The sequence below is a fragment of the Prunus mume genome, linkage group LG5 (genome assembly GCF_029339155.1).
Source record: "Prunus mume cultivar Tortuosa linkage group LG5, ASM2933915v1, whole genome shotgun sequence".
Taxonomy (NCBI): Eukaryota; Viridiplantae; Streptophyta; class Magnoliopsida; order Rosales; family Rosaceae; genus Prunus; species Prunus mume.
This window is the reverse complement of record NC_142702.1, coordinates 14,576,551-14,597,514: the sequence shown is the minus strand read 5'-3', so window position 1 is coordinate 14,597,514 and position 20,964 is coordinate 14,576,551. Positions and strand designations below refer to the sequence as shown.

The window sequence follows — 20,964 nt, the reverse complement described above, 5'->3', positions numbered from 1 at the left end:
CCTTAATTAATCAAGGAAGTAAATCTCCTTGATTAATTAGGAGACTCACGTCAACAGAAAACTCATGTCGTGTTTGGGACGATATTAACATAGGTACGGCACGCAGGTCTGGTTCGGGAATTTGATCGAACAAGTGGGGCGCATTAATCGCCTGAATCAAAGTAAATATTGAAGAACCGGCCCAGGTGATCTTATTTATTATTATTGTTCTAATGGCTTTTGCATCTTGTCACTCATTTGTATTGTTATGTAACATACGCAAGATGAATTGAAGGTGCACCACTATATTTACCATTGCATACCCCATTTCTACCACAGTTGAATTTAAGTAGAGGCTGAGTTGTGCTAATCCTTGATTTCCATTTAAGATTTGACATGCATGCATGATGGCTATTTTGGGCTCTTTTTGAGGTTGTAAAAGTCAAATATGTTAACCAAAAGTGAAGCTTCATGGCTTCTGGGTAATTGTCATGTGGGTTTATATGAGAATTCTACAATAAATTTGTTTGGCAATCTACCACTGGAGATGACACACACACGTAGTCAATTATCAGCTGTCAACTTGGTCGAGTCTTTTTCCTCCTGTGAAATGGCCTTGTATTGCATGTCCTAATTGCCCGAAGTCCATGACTTTATTCAACGGAGACCAACTTTCCAAACCAAGGTGCCGTGTAAAATAAGAAAACCAAGTCTAACAAGTATACGCTTACTTGCATCCCAAGAAATGCAAAATCATATCCAAACTCCACTCTATATAAAAGACAGAGATTCACTATTCTCGCGAATCTCAAAAATCATTTTATGATGCCATGTGGATTAATTCTCACAACAATTTGATATTTGAAGTAGAAACACACGAGGAACACTACAACAAGCCAAAATATTTTTAACAAGAATGGAAGGTTCCAGAGCCAGATACTTGCAAGTTCTCAAAATTATAAATGAAAATTAGCCAATTTGAGTTCGGGTTTTAGCAATGGAATTATTTACAAAAAGGTAAAAACAAGTAGAACAGATTAGAAGTATGACTTTGTCATCATAAATAGCAAGAGAGAAATGCAAACGTCAATGGAAAATGTGGAGTTCAATTATAGGACTCAAAGCAAGTGGAGAGATTTTGCAAAGCCCAGAAAGAATAGGGCCACTGAGGAGACATGCGGCCTTACTAAGATGTCCCAGGGAGGTGAAAGTGAAACTGACTAGCTGAAGCCCTACTTATCCAAGGATGAATAGATCGACTCAGTTGAGTTCTTCATATAGGGGAAACCAAAATCCCATGGTGGGTTTTTTGCTCCACAGAAGGCCAAAATAAGTCCCAGTTGCAATGTCTTAGGTTCTCAAAACTGCATACTCTAAATTCACGGTAACCTATTTTTGTAACACGACGTTGATGTGGGAACAAACCAAAAAGGTAACCCAAAAAAATAAAAATAAATAAATGCATAAAAATATAGAGATGACGACGTTGGCCATTGACTCTAGTACTGTTAACTATGGGCTGTTAACTACGACTTGAAGAGAAGACGGCATTGGTCGGAGGTTGTTACGCCGTTTCGCCTCATCTGCTATTACTCAGGTCAACCCCTTCGGAGAGGTCGTGAACTGCATGAACAAAAGCCACAGTCGAATACACATTTACAATAATATTACTGACAATTCCACAGGTATATACTTTTCAGAAAAAAGGCCATTAGCTTAGCTTCACAGAATTCACTGCGCCATTTCATAAAAAACTACTCATAACTGAAGAGGGAAACATGAAAAGTTCCCTCATTGTATTTAAAATTTTCAGCTGACTCAATCATGAAGTAGCAAAATATGTCAACACAATACAAACACACAAAAAGTAACCAAAAGCAGAACCAAAAGTCGCCATGTTTTGTGAAACCGATACAAAGTAAAACATATAAAAATGATACTCAGACAGTTCAAAATCTAGTTAATGTTCAATGAAAGTATTAGAAGAACTAGCATATAACAGACTTCGAGGACTGACCTCTATTTTGATTTTGAATTGAGTATGAACATTCTCAATTATTCTCCCAGGTCGTGATCTAAACACAATAGACACGAAATTAATCACAGTTCTATAAACAATAGCAAACAATGGACAAAGAATAGGACAAACATTAGTATTGACTATTGAGGATAATACAATAGCAAGAATCCAACATGAAGAGTACATAAAAGGGAGACCAGTTACAACACGACACAGAGGAAGGTGCTCTCACTCAAAACCGCCCCTCTCTCTTCTCTCTCATTGATCTCCCTCCCTTCGAGCAAGAGGGCTTGGGGCTGATCGGAGAAGAAGATTGGGGTTGTTTTAATTCTGTTCAGCTTTCATCGTCTCCCAGTCTTTGATTCTTCTCTTTTTATTTGTAAATATTTAAATTTAGTATTGCTCTGTCTTTCGTTCTGAAATAATTATTACTTAACCACAAAACTCTTTCGATGTCAAGAAAGAACAAGGAGTATCTTTCACTGGCTTTGACATGAAAAGAAATATGGCAGAAGAAATAAGTTACTGACCCCCCGAGTGGCAAATTGCTCTCGATCATCCAAAATCAAGATCACTTGATATGCATCTTCAAATGTCTCCCCAAAACTTAGAAGCAGCAAGGAAAAGACATTTGAACTTGCTTTGAAACCATCTGATCTAGACTTGGGCACAGGATGACACTAAGAAAATCAACGAGTCAATGAGCAACAACATATAACAGTACACTCTGCAGTGTTCAACACAACTCGAAAAGGTGACTTTCAAATCTAATAAGGAAGTGCTATAGAGGTTCCTACTTCGGTGTTACAAATCTACAGCTAAAATTAGCATGTGACTCTTAAAGTATGATTTTTAGTAAAACTCCGTATGGAACTATTTTGACACTTTTCAATTTGACATGATATTTTCAGATATATAACAATTCAAAAGAAGGTGTCAAACTTATTAACAAGGATCCAAAGAATCTAAGCCTAATATACGATTCATTGTTCTACCCCATAGATAAGCATTGAGGAAGCCTCAACTGAAATTTCACAAACAAACAAATGTAGGCAGTCAAATAAAATGAAATCATACAAAGGTTGTGCATAAGAAAACAAGATCTGGATTCTATACAAAGGTTGTGCATAAGAGAACCCACGCTGAACTATACAAAGGTTCCAACAGACGATAGCTTAATTTTTCATTGCCACACTCAAGTGAACACTTTAAACTGACATTTACAGGCAACCTGCCTTCGTGGTATTAGGTCATAACTACCTTCATGGTCTTTGGACATGCATATCCTCTACCAACTGAAAGATATTCACAGAGTTCCAATCCATTTGCCCATTCCTTTGAAGGAAAATCCTTCAGAAGCCTAGGTTTGTTTTAATACACTTAAATCTCCTTCTATCTCTTTTTATAAAGAAAACATAAGGAAAAAGATAAATGCAACATTCAAGGGCCTTCAACAATGCTTATCAACAATAGGAGAATATTAAAAAGAAAATTAGCAAATTATCATATGGACCTGCTTGAGCTTTTAGGCTTGAGGTGTGAAAAGGCACCAGATTTTACGTCAACAGATTCACCAACTGCCACTGACAAAGCAAAAGGAAACTGTGGCTGTGCAACTTTGTCATCACTCTAAGAGACATAGTTAACCGCAGGAGAAGCTGCATCAGAATCCTTCATTGAAGTAACTTTACTCCCAAAGCTCAACATGGGAGTACCAGCATTTGATTCTTCTGCTGGGTATAGCCAAAAACTTTCATAATACAAAATGTAAAATGAAAGTACATAAGAGAACTTGGGTCATAAAGATATTTCTTTCCATTGGGTCATCAAGATACTTCTTCCGGAAACAAAAAATCAAGATACTTCTTCCCATTGATGTCATGAAGATAGCCACCTTGAAATCAAGAAAAAAAAAAAAGCTTTCAAAATAAGAAAGCAAATACAATGATTGTACACAAGAGTTATTTGTATTTTCACAAAGACAATGTTAGGCCAATTCAAGGACACAACTAAGAAGTTTACTTCAGACACTTTTATAATCAAAGGATGCAAATCGACACTCTGCCACCCAACTGTGAAGGTTTGCTTCAAGATCTAACAGTCATTACATTCATGGGTTCTTGTAACTAGTAGGAAGGAATTCAAGGAGACAAAAACATATGGATAAACAGTAAATAGTGTGACAGAATTACTTTTCACAGTGGAATAGTCAAGACTCAGGGAATATGTAAAAAGGCTACAAGGATACAAGAATACAAGACGACTCATAATAAGCTTTCATGAGAAGAGAAATGCTAATTACTACAGACGAAACCAAAACTTGGTCCCTTTATCTAATGAAGCCACAAGGAAATGAAAGGGGAAAGGATAGAAAATACATATTACTTAGTACCTCATGTATGTAAAGCGTAGGAAACCATTTCAATATTGTCTTCATATCAAATACCAATACCTCTACACTAGTCCAGGACGTACGATATATCTAATTTCTAAATACATCCAAAATATTGGTAAAGATTAGTGCCAAAAGAAATACTTCCACACCTTATCAGCATTGGTATTAGTAGCATTGCAGTTATCAGCTGCTAAGCCCCATCTCAACAGAAAAGCAGCAGTAAGAACATTTTCTAGATCCAGTAAGAACTTAAAGTTGAAAACAATGGCACAAGCAAAGACTCATATTTAGCCCCAGATTCCAAGTGAGAGAGTCGTCCTACTCTTTTCTAATAGATTTTAAACCTCAAACCACAGCTTTCCAATACCTTAGCCTCAATTAAGCCATAAGGAATAACAGTTAATTGCCTGATTATTAATGCTGCCAGAAGACAGCTAGTGGCAGCTCATTATAGATCAAAGGCCATTTGATCCTTGTCATCATCTTCAAGAAGAGCACAAGCATCAGTGTAAAGTTGAATAGCTTCATCAGGTACAGAATCTTCCAGAGCTCTGTAATAAGGTCATCATTTCAAATATATTTGCAAAACACAATAAGAAAACAAAATAAATCACGAACGTATATTTGCAATACACACTAAACAAGAGCACTAGTGACTCCATTTCCAAACTAGATCTCTATAAATACTGTAACAAACACCTTTTATGTTTTTGTTTTCTTGTTTTAAGTACATTTGAGTATTTCAGGTTGCAGATAGAGTTTGAAAGACAACCCCCAATGCAGAATGGTAGAGAGAACTTACTGTCCCTTCAAATCCCAAAACACCTAAGGAAGTTAAAAGGCCGTAAACTTTTGGGTTCAAAACAATCATCACCAAAATTGAATAAAAAATTTATCAACAAATTCTCATATTGTTTTGCAGTGGTTTCAACCCAGTCATCTCCAAAACCAATTAATACAATTTGCAGTTAGCTTGAAAGTGCATGAATCATGAAAAGTTCTTTTATGAACTAATTCCGGCAAAGGACTTAAAAATTCTATCGAGGGTTAAACAATCTAGGACATTCCTTGTAAACCCGATTGAATTGAAATCAGAAAAACCCACCAAAGCACCAAACCCAAACGCAATTTATACAAAAACCCAGATATCAGAATCGAACATGCTGTCTGTGGTTGACATGGGTGATGAGCACTAGGGCTGAAAGGACTGCAAAAATCGGAAATTTAAAGCAAAAAACCTGAAAAAGACAGAGACTTTACTTACCCGCTTGTCTGTGCTAAGTCAAAAGTCAAATGACAGCTTCTTATCAACAAATGTTTTATGGAACTATAATATCATAATCCACATGGGATTAGTTTGTCAGACCAGCCGTTACAAAATATACCAATTAACAACACAGGTCAATGAAGAAAGAAACGAAGACTTCTTCATTGACAGCAAAAGTGCCAGAAAGAATTGGAGGGAAAATTAGTTTCAAATTTCAAATTTTAAGAAATTCATATATAAAATAGGAATATATGAACGTACAGTCTTACCAAAAACAAATTAGCACAGTTCTTAAACCGAGCTGAGCCTTTTTTGGCTGATTGGCTCTCTTCTTCTTTCTCTCGCCGTTGGCTCTGTCAATCGGCTACTTCCACCAGATCTTCATGCTCTCTTCTTCACCACACCAAGCCACTTCCACCAGATCTTAAAAGGTAGTTTCTTTTTCAAAATGGGTTTCAAATTTCTTGGCTTTAGGCATTGTTGTGAATGTAGTAAGCCTAAGAGCTGCCGATTATATAAGAAAATGCCTAAATTTTTCATGTCTTAAGGCCTACCCAACAGATGGGTTTACTGCTTTTGTCTATTGACAAACGTTATGTTTAGTCTCTTCAGTTTCTATATGTCTCATGCACTTGTTTCATTGTGTTTCACCCTTTCGGATTATTTATTTCTAATAAGTTTTTGCCTACAAGTGCATATAATTCTGAAGTTCTCTGAAATTCTTTGCAACTTTCCATAACCTTTAAAATTCATGATCTCTTTTTCATCATAAGATGTTTTTGGTGTTTTGTTTGTACTGTTGAGTATGTTTTCATCAGTATTATGATTACTTTTGCAGATAATTTCATTGTTAATTTCTAGTTGATGAAATGGGAGAACCTCAAATGGGAGATCTACCCCCATCAAATCCCGTGATTGAACTGGAAGGGGATGAATTTTGGCCACTTTCTGAGAAACCCTTTTTTGATGTGGTTTTGACGAAAACAACTGTCAAACCCATATACCAACTGGTAAATTATCCCATAATTTTCCATATTTAAATGATGGTGAGACTTCCTCCTATGTCAATTTCTTAACTATTGGTGCCAGTCTACATGATTGACCATTGCAATGAAGTAACAATTTATTTGATGAGCATGATGTATGGGCAATTTGTACATACGTTTTAGTTTTAAATAAAGGGTTGCCTTGTTCAAGCGAAAAATAATATGGCTACTACTGAAACTTTCTTTTTCTTTGCAATTGTAGGTAATAATGTTGTGCATTGCTAATTCTCTAATTTGGGATTATCATTTTCTTCGCTTTAATTAGTCTAATTTGTTGAAACAATCATTTGTTTGAGCAGGTGGTCCCAGGCAAATTTAGTGCAACACTACCTTCCTGTACAATCCCCACGTTTCTCACATTTCGGGGAAAGAACTGGGAGATGATATATCATGGATCATCTAGTTATAAAAGACTTGATAATTGGAAAGTATTTGCCATTGACAACAATTTGAAGGTTGGAGATGCTTGTGTGTTTGAACAATTGGAGTGCAGCAGTACTAGGCTAGTATTCAGAGTCCAAATTCTCAGAGGTGACATCCCATCTGAATTTCTAGACAAGCTCGATGGTGATAATGTAGATGCACCAATTGTTCTCGAATAGTATATGCCATATTGTCTTTTACTGGATGTTGTTAATTTCCCGAATGAGATTACTTTTGTTAGCTAATATGATTTGAATTTGATGGAACTCTAGCATAGCCTATTAAGGATGTGATAATTGTATGATTTTGAACCCATGTGTTCCAATCTAGGAGCTATGGTGTCATTTGACAAGATACTTTAGTAACATAAGCATCTATTATTGTTCAGATAACTTTAAAGAATGTAATTTAGTAGCGTACTTTCTAACAAACATCCTCTTTAATAATTTCGTACCATTCAACTGTCATGCTGCTCAAAATGCATCAAATAACTTGAGGAATGATTTCTGAAGGTCTCATAACCTACGATAATAATTGTACTGTCTGTTTTCTGATGAGTGGGATTTAAAGTAAAAAACCAGAAAAAGATAGAGACTTTACTTACTCGTTTGTTTGATGTGGGAGCCAGAGATGGAGAAACAAGCAAGGGAAGGCGATAAGGATAAGGATAAGTCCAATACATTTGCAAAACACAATAAGGAAGGATGATATGGCAGAGTACAATAATATGCAATATGCAGAACTCAAATCCCAAATTTCTTCACAAATGTGTTAGTTTAACAATTCTTGACAAGAGCAAATGAGCAGAGGAAAGTTGTCTCTTGAGGTTTGAATATGTTAAGTCAGGCTAAATCCATGAGATAATAATTCCAGTATCTTCATATCTAAATAAATTCTATTTAAGCATCCCAATAGAATCAGAAATGCAAAATCATGTCCAAACTCCAATCTATATAAAAGACAAATTTAACTGACAATCATTTCACCATACCTTGATTAATAAAAATTCAAATAAAGAAAATATACATTATCATGTCCAAATTAATAAGTTTCCTGGCGAGCCTGATGATCTGCACCTATTTCACTTGCATATTCTACAAGGAAATAAACCAAATTAATAGGTTTACATTTACCTCTCTGCTCATTGTCCACTCTAAGACTTGGAAATCATCAGATGGGTAGTGCAATAAAATCAAACCAAATTCCCGATTGAATCTCTTCCTCCCCAAAAAAGTAATTCTTCAATCCAAATATCTTAACAATACATCTTCACTGCAAGTTTCATATTTAAACGATGAACCAAACTTAAATGTGATGCGATCAATGACAACATATAAATAATATAAGTCATGAAATCAACAAGTTATAAGTTATAACTGTAACTAATGGTATAGGGCTTGTTTCGTTCAATGAAAATTATGAGAGGGGAAGCATTCCCAATATGTCAAGTACACTCAAGTCCTATTTAGTCTTATTCAAGCCTCTACACTTGAAGTCCCAATACAAAGTTTTTTTTTTCTTTTATGAAAGGATGTTTGTATATCGACTTTCACACTATAAGGGCGATAGCCCTCTCTATTGGAAGTCAAGTGTGCACCTACTCTAATAATAACTTTCACACAGTCCCTATTGGGTAGCCCTCTCCATGTTACTAAATTGGTTTACTAGCTTCACAATATGGGAAGCCGTTAATGTGGTAGCTTTCACTCTATTAGGGTGGTAGCCATCTATGTTAGAAATGAAGCATATACATCTACCTACCTCAACATTAGCTTTCACTCTACCCTAATAGGTAGCATTCTCCTAATTTATTGTGTACACCTATTTTGTATAGGTAGCTTTCACACCATTAAGGTGGTAGCCCTATCCATTAGAGATTAAGTGCGCACTCACACCTCCATGGCAGCTTCACACGTCCCCTACATGTAGTCATCTCTATACATAAACTATCCTTAAAACGTAACACTAGTGGTCAATCTAGAGTCATCATTTTACAAGTTTTGGAAGAGTTTACTCCATTGGTCAATCTATGCAGTCTTTTACAAGACTAAAAAGAACTAAATAGGACTTGAGTGTACAGTAAATATATGTATCAATGTTAGGAAAACAATATCTGCAGATTTGAATTCAAGAGTATGATTATGTCTATTGACCCTTCTTACTTAAGCTGGATATAGAGAATGATACATCATCTGGAGACAACTAGCCAAATCTTCTCCACACACATACTTATACCTGCAATGCAAGTTGCAACTTAGGATATTCAATTAATTTAAATTTATATTTTAAAAAAATAGGGCCGTACATAATACCTCAATTAATCTTCCAATGATAAGATAAGGTTGGACCATATTCTAGTATATAAAAAAAGATTTTCTATTTAAACCCCGCACTTCTCTTTGTTCACCCCACTACTTAAATCATTAAGCTGTAAGTTTTATTATCGTGTAAAAAGACAAAAAATGTCATCCAACTTAATAATTAACCTTAGTACATCTATACACACATCCCACACACCCCACCACTCTTCATATTAAGTTTTAGAAACCTCCTTCCATCTTCAAGTTTACAAACTCTCTCTCTTTCTCTCTCTCTCTCTCTCTCTCTCAACTCAACAATACCCAAGTGTTAGAATTCCAGTTACAGTTCTTGGAGATAGGTAAAGTTGTTCTCTTTCTCTAGAAGTATTAAATTTTGGATTTGGGGTTTCATTTGTTTGTGTTTTTTTTTGCTGGAAACAAAGAAAATTATGGGGTTTAAATAATCTCTTTTAGTTCTTATTTCTTTAGTTTGGGGTGTATTTAAGGGTAGTTTGGGAAGATAGTGAGGTTTTCTTAGAAATTGCGAAAATTTAAATTAAAAGTTAGGATGAACTTAGAACATGAGGTGAACTAAGAGAAGTGTGGGGTTTAAATAAAAAATCTCTATAAAAAGAACATTATTTGGCTCATTATTTAGAAAGAACAATCCCTAAACTTACTCGAAAAAACATATGTTTTCGTCTACGTATCAACGATAAATTTAACAAGGAGTAACGACTCATTTCACATAATATTTCTTTACGTAAATGAATTTGGTGGTAGGAGCTTTAGTTGTGGCCGGCTTATTTTTTATTTAGTTTTAATTTGTACTATATACTTTCTATTATCCATGATTTGGCCTTTTTTTTTTTTTTTTTTTGGTCTGAACCATGATTTGGCCTTATATCACTAGCTAGTAGTGCATCGCATGTTAAGCTAATATAACTAAACAATTTAATAATAAATAAAAGGCGGGCTTGGAACATTGCAATTGACCTGTTGACGTGTGGCAACAAGGCAACAAGGCGTCGCTTTTTCCTGAGTTGCGAAGGGTTATCGAGCTCGCCGTATCCACCGTAGTAACTGTCACTGGAGTAGTTTTCCACTGACATACAGCAATGCCTCTCTCAGCGACAGATTGAGGAAATGAAAACGCTCTCGAACTTTCTCGCTCTTTCTCTCTCACTTTCCCGGGAAAATTGATGTCAACTAATCTGCTGCTGAATCTGATAGCTAGCTGGCTAGCTAATTAGAAGAAGTGAACAAGGCCAGAAGGGCGGAGCTGCAGAGGTTACAATAAAGACAAAGGAGGTATGGAGTGGAGCGATAGGAGCTTCCACTTGTAAGAGACGTCGTTCTGCTGATCTCTAAACTCTGTCGGTCCTTTATGGCCACGTCACTCCGCTAGCTAACTCCGTGGTGACCTCAACCTTGTAAGGGAAGTCAACTCTTCTTACATCAAATATTCCCTTTGACGTATTAAATCCATAATTGATTGTGTTTCTGGTCTGACTTTATTCTTACCTAATAGGTTTTGGTTTCCTTGTAGTATGTACTGATGTAATTTAGCACTAGTTTACTCCTTTCCCTTATTGAGTCAACGGAATTATTCACACAGCCTTCTATATTCTTTATGTTTGACCAATGGTTGTCAATGTCATGAGGGTTTTCCCATCCCAACCAAGCTACCTGCATGAGAAAGGAAAAAAAACTTTCCCTTTCCTCTTAGTTAGAGAGGCCATCAGCCAACTTTCTTATCCTAGTAACAAGAGATTTCCTAAAACGAGAAAAAAATATATAGAAAAATTTCTCTCCTCCTTTTCCTGCATCGACAAGGTGGTAGCATTATAGGCTATAAAATCAATCCAAAGTCTCTCAACCTTTGCAACTCAAATCACTCAAACCCTCCAACTTCCAAAGCAAAAAAAAAAACACTCTCCCAAAACCAAGTTCCTCTTGCTCATCCCCATGGCCTCCTTCCTTTTCCTCCCTTTCCTCTCCCTCACTCTCTTCCTCTCTCTCACCTCCGCCGCCCGTAATCTTCAACCCCGCATGCACGTCACCGCCTCTATCCCTCTGATCCAGCAAGTCTGCAAAGCCACGCGATTTCCCGACACTTGTCAGGCCTCCTTAGCCGGGCTCGTCACTGACCCAAACACCACCCCAATCCAAGCCATCCAATCCGCTATCCAGGTCTCCACCGATGGCCTCCACACGGCGCAGAAGTTGGTGAAGGCTATCCTAGACTCGTCCGCAGGCAACCAAAACCGCACCACCGCCGCTAACAATTGCCTCGACGACCTCGGGAACTCCCAGTACCGCATTTCTCTCGCCACCGACAACCTGTCACGAGGAAGCATTAAAAACGCACGTGCCTCAATGAGCGCCGCGCTGCTCTACCAATACGGCTGCTGGTCGGGCCTCAAGTACGCCAACGACACGCAGATGGTCAACGAGACGATGTCGTTTCTCGACTCGCTGGTCGGAAAGTCCAGCAACACCCTCAGCATGATGTTCTCGTACGACAACTTCGGAAACGACCTCAAGTTGTGGGCCCCGCCCAAGACTGAGCGCGACGGGTTCTGGGAGCGGGTCGAGGGCAGAGGGTCAGGGCAGGGGGTTCGGGGAGGAGTGCCGTCGAATTTAACGTCGGACGTGACGGTGTGCAAGGAAAAGTCTGAGAAATGCTACAGGACGGTGCAGAGGGCGGTGAACGCCGCACCGGATAACGCGGGCGAGAAGAAGTTCGTGATTCGCATAAAGGCTGGGGTGTACGACGAGATCGTGAGGGTGCCCTTAGAGAAGCGGAACGTGGTGTTTTTGGGTGACGGGATTGGCAAAACGGTAATTACTGGGTCGTTGAATGTGGGCATGCCCGGAATCTCCACGTACAATTCTGCCACTGTCGGTAGGTTATTTGCATAACTTTTTATTTTTATTTATTACATGTTTTTATTATGCTTTGAAAGTAAAGGTTCTGATTGTTTCTTATTATTTTTCAGGTGTTCTTGGAGATGGGTTCATGGCCAGTGGTCTCACAATCCAGAACACAGCAGGCCCTGATGTCCATCAAGCAGTAGCCTTCAGATCAGACAGTGATCTCTCTGTGATTGAGAACTGTGAAATCTTAGGCAACCAGGACACTCTCTACGCACACGGCAACCGCCAGTTCTACAAGTCATGCAACATCCAAGGCAACGTTGATTTCATCTTCGGAAACTCAGCTGCGGTTTTCCAAGACTGCAATATCCTCATCCGCCCTCGACAACTAAACCCCGAGATCGGCGAAAGTAGCACCGTCACAGCTCACGGCAGAACAGACCCTGCACAATCAACTGGTTTCGTATTTCAGAACTGCTTGATCAATGGCACCGAAGAGTTCATGAAGCTATATCAAAACAACCCCAAAGTGCACAAGAGCTACTTGGGGAGGCCATGGAAGGAGTATTCAAGGACAGTTTTTATAAACTGTACCATGGAAGCTCTTCTTTCCCCAGATGGGTGGATGACTTGGAGTGAGGATTTTGCTTTGAGCACCCTTTTCTATGGGGAGTTTGGTAATTCTGGAGCTGGTTCTGATTTTTCCAAGAGAGTGCCCTTTAGTAGCAAGATCCCATCTGAGCATGTTAATGCATATTCTGTGCAGAATTTTATTCAGGGAAATGAGTGGATTTCAACTTGAAAAATTTGTAGGGATTTTGAAATCCGTTATTTAATAGCAATATTAATTAGTGAATGTACAAGGAAACTCATCTTATTGTCAAAATACTTTTTTATTTGAAGTACTAATTTGTTTTTGGTAAATACCATGAGGTGTCCTTACACCCGACCCTGTGCAGAGTTTGACTTGCACCTAGCGACAAAGTGCTCTCTACTAGTTTCGAAACCCTACCACTTAGGCACTAGGCAATCTACTAGCTGGAGGTAGCAGTTTGCCAGCCACACCACACATTGTGATTAAAGTATTAAATTTTTCAATATTTAAGTTTTAATGCTAGTTTTCTATGCATAATTTTATTAAGGGAAATGAGTGGATTTCAACATGAAAAATTTGTGGGGATTTTCAAATCCTTTATTAATAACAACAAATATTAATTAGTCAACATAATTTTTCAATTTTTAATGCTAGTTTTTTCAAGTACTGTTTTTAGGGATTAAAAAATGTAGGTTTGACACATTTGATTGCTGGATTTTTTTCAAAGGGGTCAATGGTAAAGATTGCTGAGAACATCAATCACCAAGTTTTTATTTGCTTGGAAAAGACCTTTTTTTTCATTAGGATAATTGGTTGAGAACTGCCAACTGGTTCACTAAGAAGGTGAAAAGTCATGCCATCAATCACCAAGTCATGGCTGCTCTTGCATCCTGTATATGAATATAAAAAAACTTCAACATTATTGCAATACCTTTAGCCGACATTGATTTGGCTGATTGAAGGAAAAAGTTTGTTTTGTTGGTTTAGGGACATTGATTTTACAGTTGAGTGTTGAGGTACTTTAGGGACTTAATTCTTGTTGGTTTTCATATTTGCTTGTCTTAACTAGCCTTGTGATTTTACAGTTGAGGTTCTGTTGTGATCAATGTTTATACTCAAAATGATTTTTCCACACAAAATGATTTGGTCTATACTCAATTCAGATTATAAAATTAGGTCTTTGGCTTTGAAAACTTGTTTGAGGAATTCTTGTAAGTAATTAAACTTAAATTAATATGCTTGGACTTTAGTCGACACGTTCGCCTAGCATAAGAAATTCAGTCATGTACTAGCATAATGAGGAGGCTAATATTATGAATTCTCACTCAATTCAGGGTCAGCCATGACTTTTGGGTGGCCCTAGGCTAGAAATGAAAATGAGGCTCATTTCTTTTTCATTCTCCTGAATATAATAAACTAACATGGAAAAAAAAAATTCAATTAAATACAATTTGGATAAATAGACACGGCTCCAATATTGCCCATATAATCGCTTTCCCAATCTGAAAATAAACAAGAATAAGGATACAAATAATTTGCACTCTTTCATATTTCCTTGCTAAATAATCTACTGACAAGAATTTTTGGATAAATAAAAGAATTTCTAGTCCCTATTGGCTTTCTTTCTTTGATTGCTACTTTTAGCAATTAAATACTTAAATACTTTCAATTGATGTTCACATATTACATAATTTTCATTTGGACTATTCAAAAACACTTGTAATCAGATTTGGGGCCTCTAAATCCAAAACTATTGAAATTATTCTCCTCTAAAATCATATTCTTCAGCTTGGTACATAAATAAAATATATAATTTGGGGCCCTATAAATGCGAGGCCCATGGCCATCGCCCTCCTTGCAAACCCTCAGGGCCGGCACTGGCAATCACCTAAGCGAAAACAAAAATAAAAACCCAAAAACCAGTTGAATTATAGGGAGTCTCTAACTATATGATATCCAACATATCACTACTACGTTTCACCATTTGCGCGACGAAAGATTGCGCGACGAAGAATAATTCATCGCGCAAAACATCTTTGAGCGACGAAACAAAATATTCGTCGCGCAATCCACTGAAAATTTGCGCGATTAAATTTTTCGTCGCAGGAAATGTCTTTGCGCGACGAAAAAAATCGTCGTCGCGCAAAGCGATGTTACAAAAAGCGGGGTGGAATTTTTTTGGCGCGAATCATTTGCGCGACAAGACATATCGTCGCTTAAGACAATCTTGCGCGACGGTACATTAATTCGTCCCAAAAAAAGGACAGAACCTAGTGGGTCCCCTTATTTGGCGGTAAAAACTTGTGCGACGAAATTCTTCGTCGCACAAGACAGCTTAGCGACGGGAAGATTGTTCGTCGCGTAAGAGAACGAGGATATTTTATTTTGGCGCCAAATTTACCTGGTTGGGATATTTTTGTTTGCGCGACGTACGTACTTTTCGTCGCGTAAAGTTCCAAGTTTGCGCGACGAATATATTGTTTTGCGCGACGGAATTTTGTTTTTGCGCGACTATATTGCGCGACGAAAGGTTGCGCGACGGAAAATACCAGCGTCGCGCAAAAGTTAGATGTCGGCAGGTGATAGCGCGACGAAAAAAAGGGTTTGCGCGACGGACGGTTTGGTTTTTTGCGACAGAAGTTTGCGCGATGAACTTGTGTATTCGTCGCGCAAAGTCCTTCTTCTTCATATTTGAATTCTGCCATTGCAGAGGCAGAATGCAAAAACAAAGCATTCTGCCTCTGCCTCTCTCTCAACCTCTCTGCCGTTATTGGGACTTGAAAACATTGATTGGGTAAGTATTTTTCGTCATTAGTTTAAAAGTATTAATTTAAGTTCGTACTAAGGTTTTTTATTTTGTTTTCGTTAGGGACATTTGTAATTAGCGATTGGTGGAGAACGATTGAGAAGGTATTTTATTCGTTTTATATATTAATAATGCCAATTTGTTATGTTTAAAATTTTCTTGTGAAGTTATATTTATATTATGTTGTTAAATTGTGTGTAACGTAGCACAATCTGTTGTGATGTACGAAGTTAATTGAAATTAACTTCGTGCTTTTATTTTTATGTTTAGTAACACTTAGTTTCCCGTTTGAGATTAGTTGAATTTCGTGCATGGATGCGTAATGCATGACTGCGGTCTAATTAATTCTTGAATTGTCCCATTATTTGGACAGTTTGGTAATGCATAGTGTTGTCACGTAATCTATGGCTACATGATTAGGTTTCGATAGTGGATATTTCGATGTCATCTCGGTACGTTCTTCGGGTGGTACGTAGGTATTTATACCTATGGCCACCTCAAGAATGGCGAGATCTTGTGAAATTCATCCACGTCGAAATCTAATCTCATGTAGTCGTAGGTTACGTGGCAGGAGTATCACATTCGAATGGGATAGGACCCTTACCGGAGGCATAAGGTGACATTATAACTTCGTATGAAGTTGTTGTGATTGTTGTGTTGTGATTCTAGTTTCAGGAATTATGGATAGAAGGTGGATACTGAGAACCCGAATAGATGCGCAGACGAATACTTGGATGGAATCGAGGATTTTATTGAGTTTGCACGTAGACACAACCCGGGTGCAACTAGAATCCGTTGTCCTTCTAGGAGGTGCAACAACACGTTATGGGAGACAATTGAAAATGTTGGATTTCATTTAGTAAGGAATGGAATGATTGAGACATATAGCATTTGGAACCTTCACGGGGAACAATTAGAGCATGCTTCGTCTTCAAATGCCACAATAGTGGACAATGTTCAACCTATTGTGGATGCTAATGATCAAGTCATGGATATTATACAGGATGTTTTTCCATTTGCATCGACCAACATGAATCAAGAAAAGCAAGATGATGTGCCTACACCAATAGACAGTGCGGAGTTTGAACAATATGAAAAATTGTTAAAAAATGCCAACCAAGAGTTATACCCGGGGTGCGAGAGCTTTTCCGTTCTCACGGCCATTGTGGAGCTAATGCACGGAAAAATAAAGTATCGTATGTCGAACCTGTGTTTCGATTACTTTTTGGGGGTTTTCAAGAGAATGCTTCCGACGGACAATTGTTTGCCGAAAGACTATAAACAGGCGCAGAAGGTGTTGAATGGTCTTGAATTGAGTTATGAAAAAATCCATGCTTGCAAAAACAATTGCATGTTATTCTACAAAGAGCATGAATCGTTGGATACATGTCCTATATGCAATGAGTCGAGATTCAAGATGACATCTCAGAATAGGACGACTAAGATCCCACAAAAAGTCATGCGTTATTTGCCCCTAAAACCTAGGTTGCAACGATTGTATATGTCGACGCATACTGCCGCAAACATAAGATGGCATAAGGAAAAACGGGTAGACGATGATGTCATGCGGCATCCTGCAGATGGAGAGGCATGGAAAGAGTTCGATCGAACGTTCCCCGAATTTGCTGCTGATCCTCGAAATGTTAGATTGGGACTTGCCAGACGGATTCAATCCGTATGGGGTTCTAAACCAACAGCACAGCACTTGGCCGATTTTCGTATTCCCATATAATTTACCGCCTTGGAAATGCATGAAAAAGAATACATGATGATGACTGTTTTGATAACTGAGGATTCTGGGAGGTCAATCGATGTTTACTTAAGGCCGCTGGTTGATGAGCTGAAGGATTTATGGACAAGCGGTGTTCGCGTCACGATAAATCAAGCTGGAAAGATGTTTACTTTGCGGGCAGCAGTTATGTGGACTGTGAATGATTTCCTAGCATATGCAATGGTTTCTGGGTGGAGCACAAAAGGTTATATGGCATGTCCTGTCTGCAAGGAAGATGTAACTTCTGGTTGGCACGCTCGAAAAGTTTGTTACTTTGGTTATCGGAGATGGTTGCCATGGGACCATGAGTGGAGGGAAAAAGATAAAGAGTTCGACGGGAACACAGAGCGTCGCCTTAGACTCAGAGAATGGTCCGGTGATGAGATATTGGACCAGCTTAACGGTTGGATTTTGCTCTCTTGGGAAAGCAGTTAGTCGTGTCGGACTTTCTACACATATGAACTGGACGCACAAGCCTATGTTTTTTGAGCTTCCATATTGGTCGAAACTAAAATTGAGGCACAATCTAGATGTGATGCATGTTGAGAAAAATGTATTCGACACATTGGTGGGCACGATTCTAGATATTGAGGGGAAGACAAAGGACACGATCAAAGCTCGTCTTGATTTGGAAAGAATGGGCATACTGAAGGGGTTTATGGATGAATAGGGACAATGATAAAGCTAGAAGGGATCTTGCATTCTTTTTATGAAACCGAATGACAAGAAAGAGTTTCTAAAGTTTGTATCGTCAATAAAGTTTCCCGATGGGTATGCTTCTAATATCGCACGTTGTGTGAATGTTGAGGGGTAAATTTACTGGACTTAAGAGCCATGACTGCCATGTGTTTATGCAACGCCTACTTCCTGTTGGTATTCGACACCTATTGCCGGAAGATGTAGTGAAGCCAATCATTTTGTTGTTCAGATTTTTTCCCAATGACGGCAAAAACTTTGCAGCGGACATGTTTCATTGCGCCATGACATTGTCCAAGTCCTATGCAAGTTTAAGATGATATTTCCTCCAGCTTTCTTCACAAGTATGATGCACATGATGGTTCACTTGCCAGAAGAGGCATTGCTTGCTGGTCCTGTCAACTATCGCTGGATGTATCCAATAGAAAGGTATATAATCCTTATCGTTTGTGTATGCATCATTATCACATGCTTGCTAATTTGTATCATATCGTTTTATTTTGGCAAGCTTCTCGGAGAGCTGAAAAAAAGTGTATGCATGCAGTGGCCGAATGATCAATCGTAGAGGCTTGGGTTCAATATGAGTCGCTTACTTTCTGCGGAATGTATTTAAAAGATGTGGAGACGGTTTTCAATCGTCCTCAGCGCAATCATAACGGAGGTATGAGAAATGAAAAACTTTCTGTTTTTTCCCAAAGCACATGACCCTTTGGAGATCCTGGACGCGGAGAGTCGTTTTCTAGAAATGACATGGAGGTAGCGCATTGGTTCGTACTGAACAATTGTGATGAGATCATGGGATACTTATATGAGCATGAAGAGATGATGAAGCGAGAACATCCATCACATTTGGTTGCCTCCACAATGGTTTTTGGATTCTGTAAGTTATCAGTGTTTGTTATTTGAGAAATATAAATTGTAGTTTTTAATTTTGTCAGACTAACATATGAATGGTTTTGTATAATATTAGGTGAATAAGTTGAAATCATCGAATTCCCCAACTTACAATGATGAGTTATATAACTTGGCGTTCGAGCCGATTCGCGCTGAATTGTTCTCGGGTTGTAATGTCAACGGCGTCAAATTTTTGGGCGAAGCACGAGATGACAAGTTGTGTACGCAAAACAGCGGTGTCCATGTCCTAGGTGGAGGCGAAAGTACGGACATTGATTTCTATGGCAAACTCACAACTGTCGTGCAATTTCTTTACAAAGATCGATACCAAGTGATCATGTTTAAGTGTCGATGGTTTGACACCAACCCAAATAGGCCGGGAAGTGTTAAAATCGATCATGGCTTACTATCTGTGAACATGAACAGAACTTGGTATGATGACGACCCTTATATTTTGGCAAACATGGCAACACAAATTGTGTATCTAGATGACCCTAAAGCCGGAAGCGGTTGGGACGTTGTTCAAAAGATGGATCACGGAGCGTGTATGCTATACCAGAACTAGACCCAACGACAACGACGTCGACAATGTGGCTGACCAACGTTTAGAATCTTCAATGAAAAATGATGCGGAAACACTTCGAGATACTAATGTTATACAAGAGCCATTTCAAATACAAGGAGTGTCTTCAATCGAAATACTGATTCAGTCAATTACAATTGACCTCGGTGATCTTCCGCGATACGATGTTGTAGTTGGCTCGAGCAACGACGATGATGTAGTTATAGAGGAGGCGGAGGACGAGGAGGAGGAAGAAGATTGGGAGACCGAAAGTGATGATAGCGAGGATAATGAAAGTTATTATAGTTTAGATGATGAATGATGAATTTTTTTTGTAATGTTATTATGTTAGTGGACATATTTTGTGATATGCAAATGTTTTGATATATGTACTTCTTATATGCAAACATTATATATGTGCAAAAATGAAACATTATTAAAATAAATGTAGTTATACACCATTGGTAAATAAATATATCCAAGTAATTTGTATCATAAAGTTTAAATTTATTTTGACAAAAAACTTTTAAAAAATGAAAACCATATAACCGAAAAAATGAATACAAAGAAAATAAGATTATCAACCATCCTTCAATTCTCAAATCAAAAGAAAATAGAATAAATGATACTTTCATACAATTAATTATATGTAATGATGAATAATTCAGCTTAATAATATGTGAATGAAAATAACCTTGCGCGACGAAGTCATAATTGTCGGGCACATTTTGCGCGACGGAAAACGTACACGTTGCGCATACTCTATTATTGCGCGACAAATAATTCCGTCGCGAAGTACCTTTTCCACGACGGACAATGTACACGTCGCGCATACTCTATTATTTGCGCGACAAATAATTTCGTCGCTCAGGTAACGTTTGCGCAACGAACAAAAGACCTCGTCGCACAAACATATACATATATATTTCTGATATATACACACGTATATATTTGAAATTGACGATCGAAGTAGTTCACTGTATTCACATAGGGTTAAACAGTGTAGCTGTAAAAAATCATCAAAATCAGAGTCAAAATAACCGTTAAATCATGAATTTTCGTTTATAACCGTCGAAACGTTTTGTCCCATTACTTGATCTCTGAATGTTTTTTTTTTCTCATTTTCGACGTATACGATCTCGAAGTATAAACAAACATATGTGACGGCTGGATTACTGAAACTAGTTTCCTAGAATGTGTATTCCATCAAAACACAATATTCATAAAAAATGAATAATTGCTTTATACATTCATTCAGTATAACATAAGATTATGTGATGTCCTGTACTGTAAATATCTGAAATTGAAAATCGAATTACATCTCTGTATT

At 37.9% G+C, this 20,964-nt stretch overlaps 2 protein-coding genes and 1 long non-coding RNA gene across 3 annotated transcripts; 2 read left to right on the top strand and 1 right to left on the bottom strand.

Annotated features, from left to right (window-relative positions):
* Positions 1-1,016: 1,016 nt before the first annotated feature.
* LOC148917049 (uncharacterized) lies at positions 1,017-5,598 on the bottom strand. Its single transcript, XR_016127318.1, has 3 exons — positions 3,513-5,598; positions 1,997-2,054; positions 1,017-1,602 (listed from the first exon to the last, which is right to left on the bottom strand). It is a non-coding gene; the product is annotated as an uncharacterized LOC148917049 (long non-coding RNA).
* A 325-nt stretch (positions 5,599-5,923) lies between these two features.
* Positions 5,924-7,480, top strand: LOC103331315 (B3 domain-containing protein Os04g0386900-like). The gene is made up of 3 exons (XM_016794532.2): positions 5,924-6,092; positions 6,500-6,671; positions 7,007-7,480. Exons 2-3 carry the CDS (start codon positions 6,531-6,533, stop codon positions 7,307-7,309), a joined length of 444 nt encoding a protein of 147 aa, XP_016650018.2. The 5' UTR covers positions 5,924-6,092; positions 6,500-6,530; the 3' UTR covers positions 7,310-7,480.
* Positions 7,481-11,362: 3,882 nt separating this feature from the next.
* On the top strand, positions 11,363-13,219 carry LOC103331316 (putative pectinesterase/pectinesterase inhibitor 51). The gene is made up of 2 exons (XM_089052955.1): positions 11,363-12,338; positions 12,433-13,219. The coding sequence occupies exons 1-2, from the start codon at positions 11,399-11,401 to the stop codon at positions 13,110-13,112; spliced, it is 1,620 nt and encodes a 539-aa protein (XP_088909081.1). The 5' UTR covers positions 11,363-11,398; the 3' UTR covers positions 13,113-13,219.
* Positions 13,220-20,964: the final 7,745 nt, after the last annotated feature.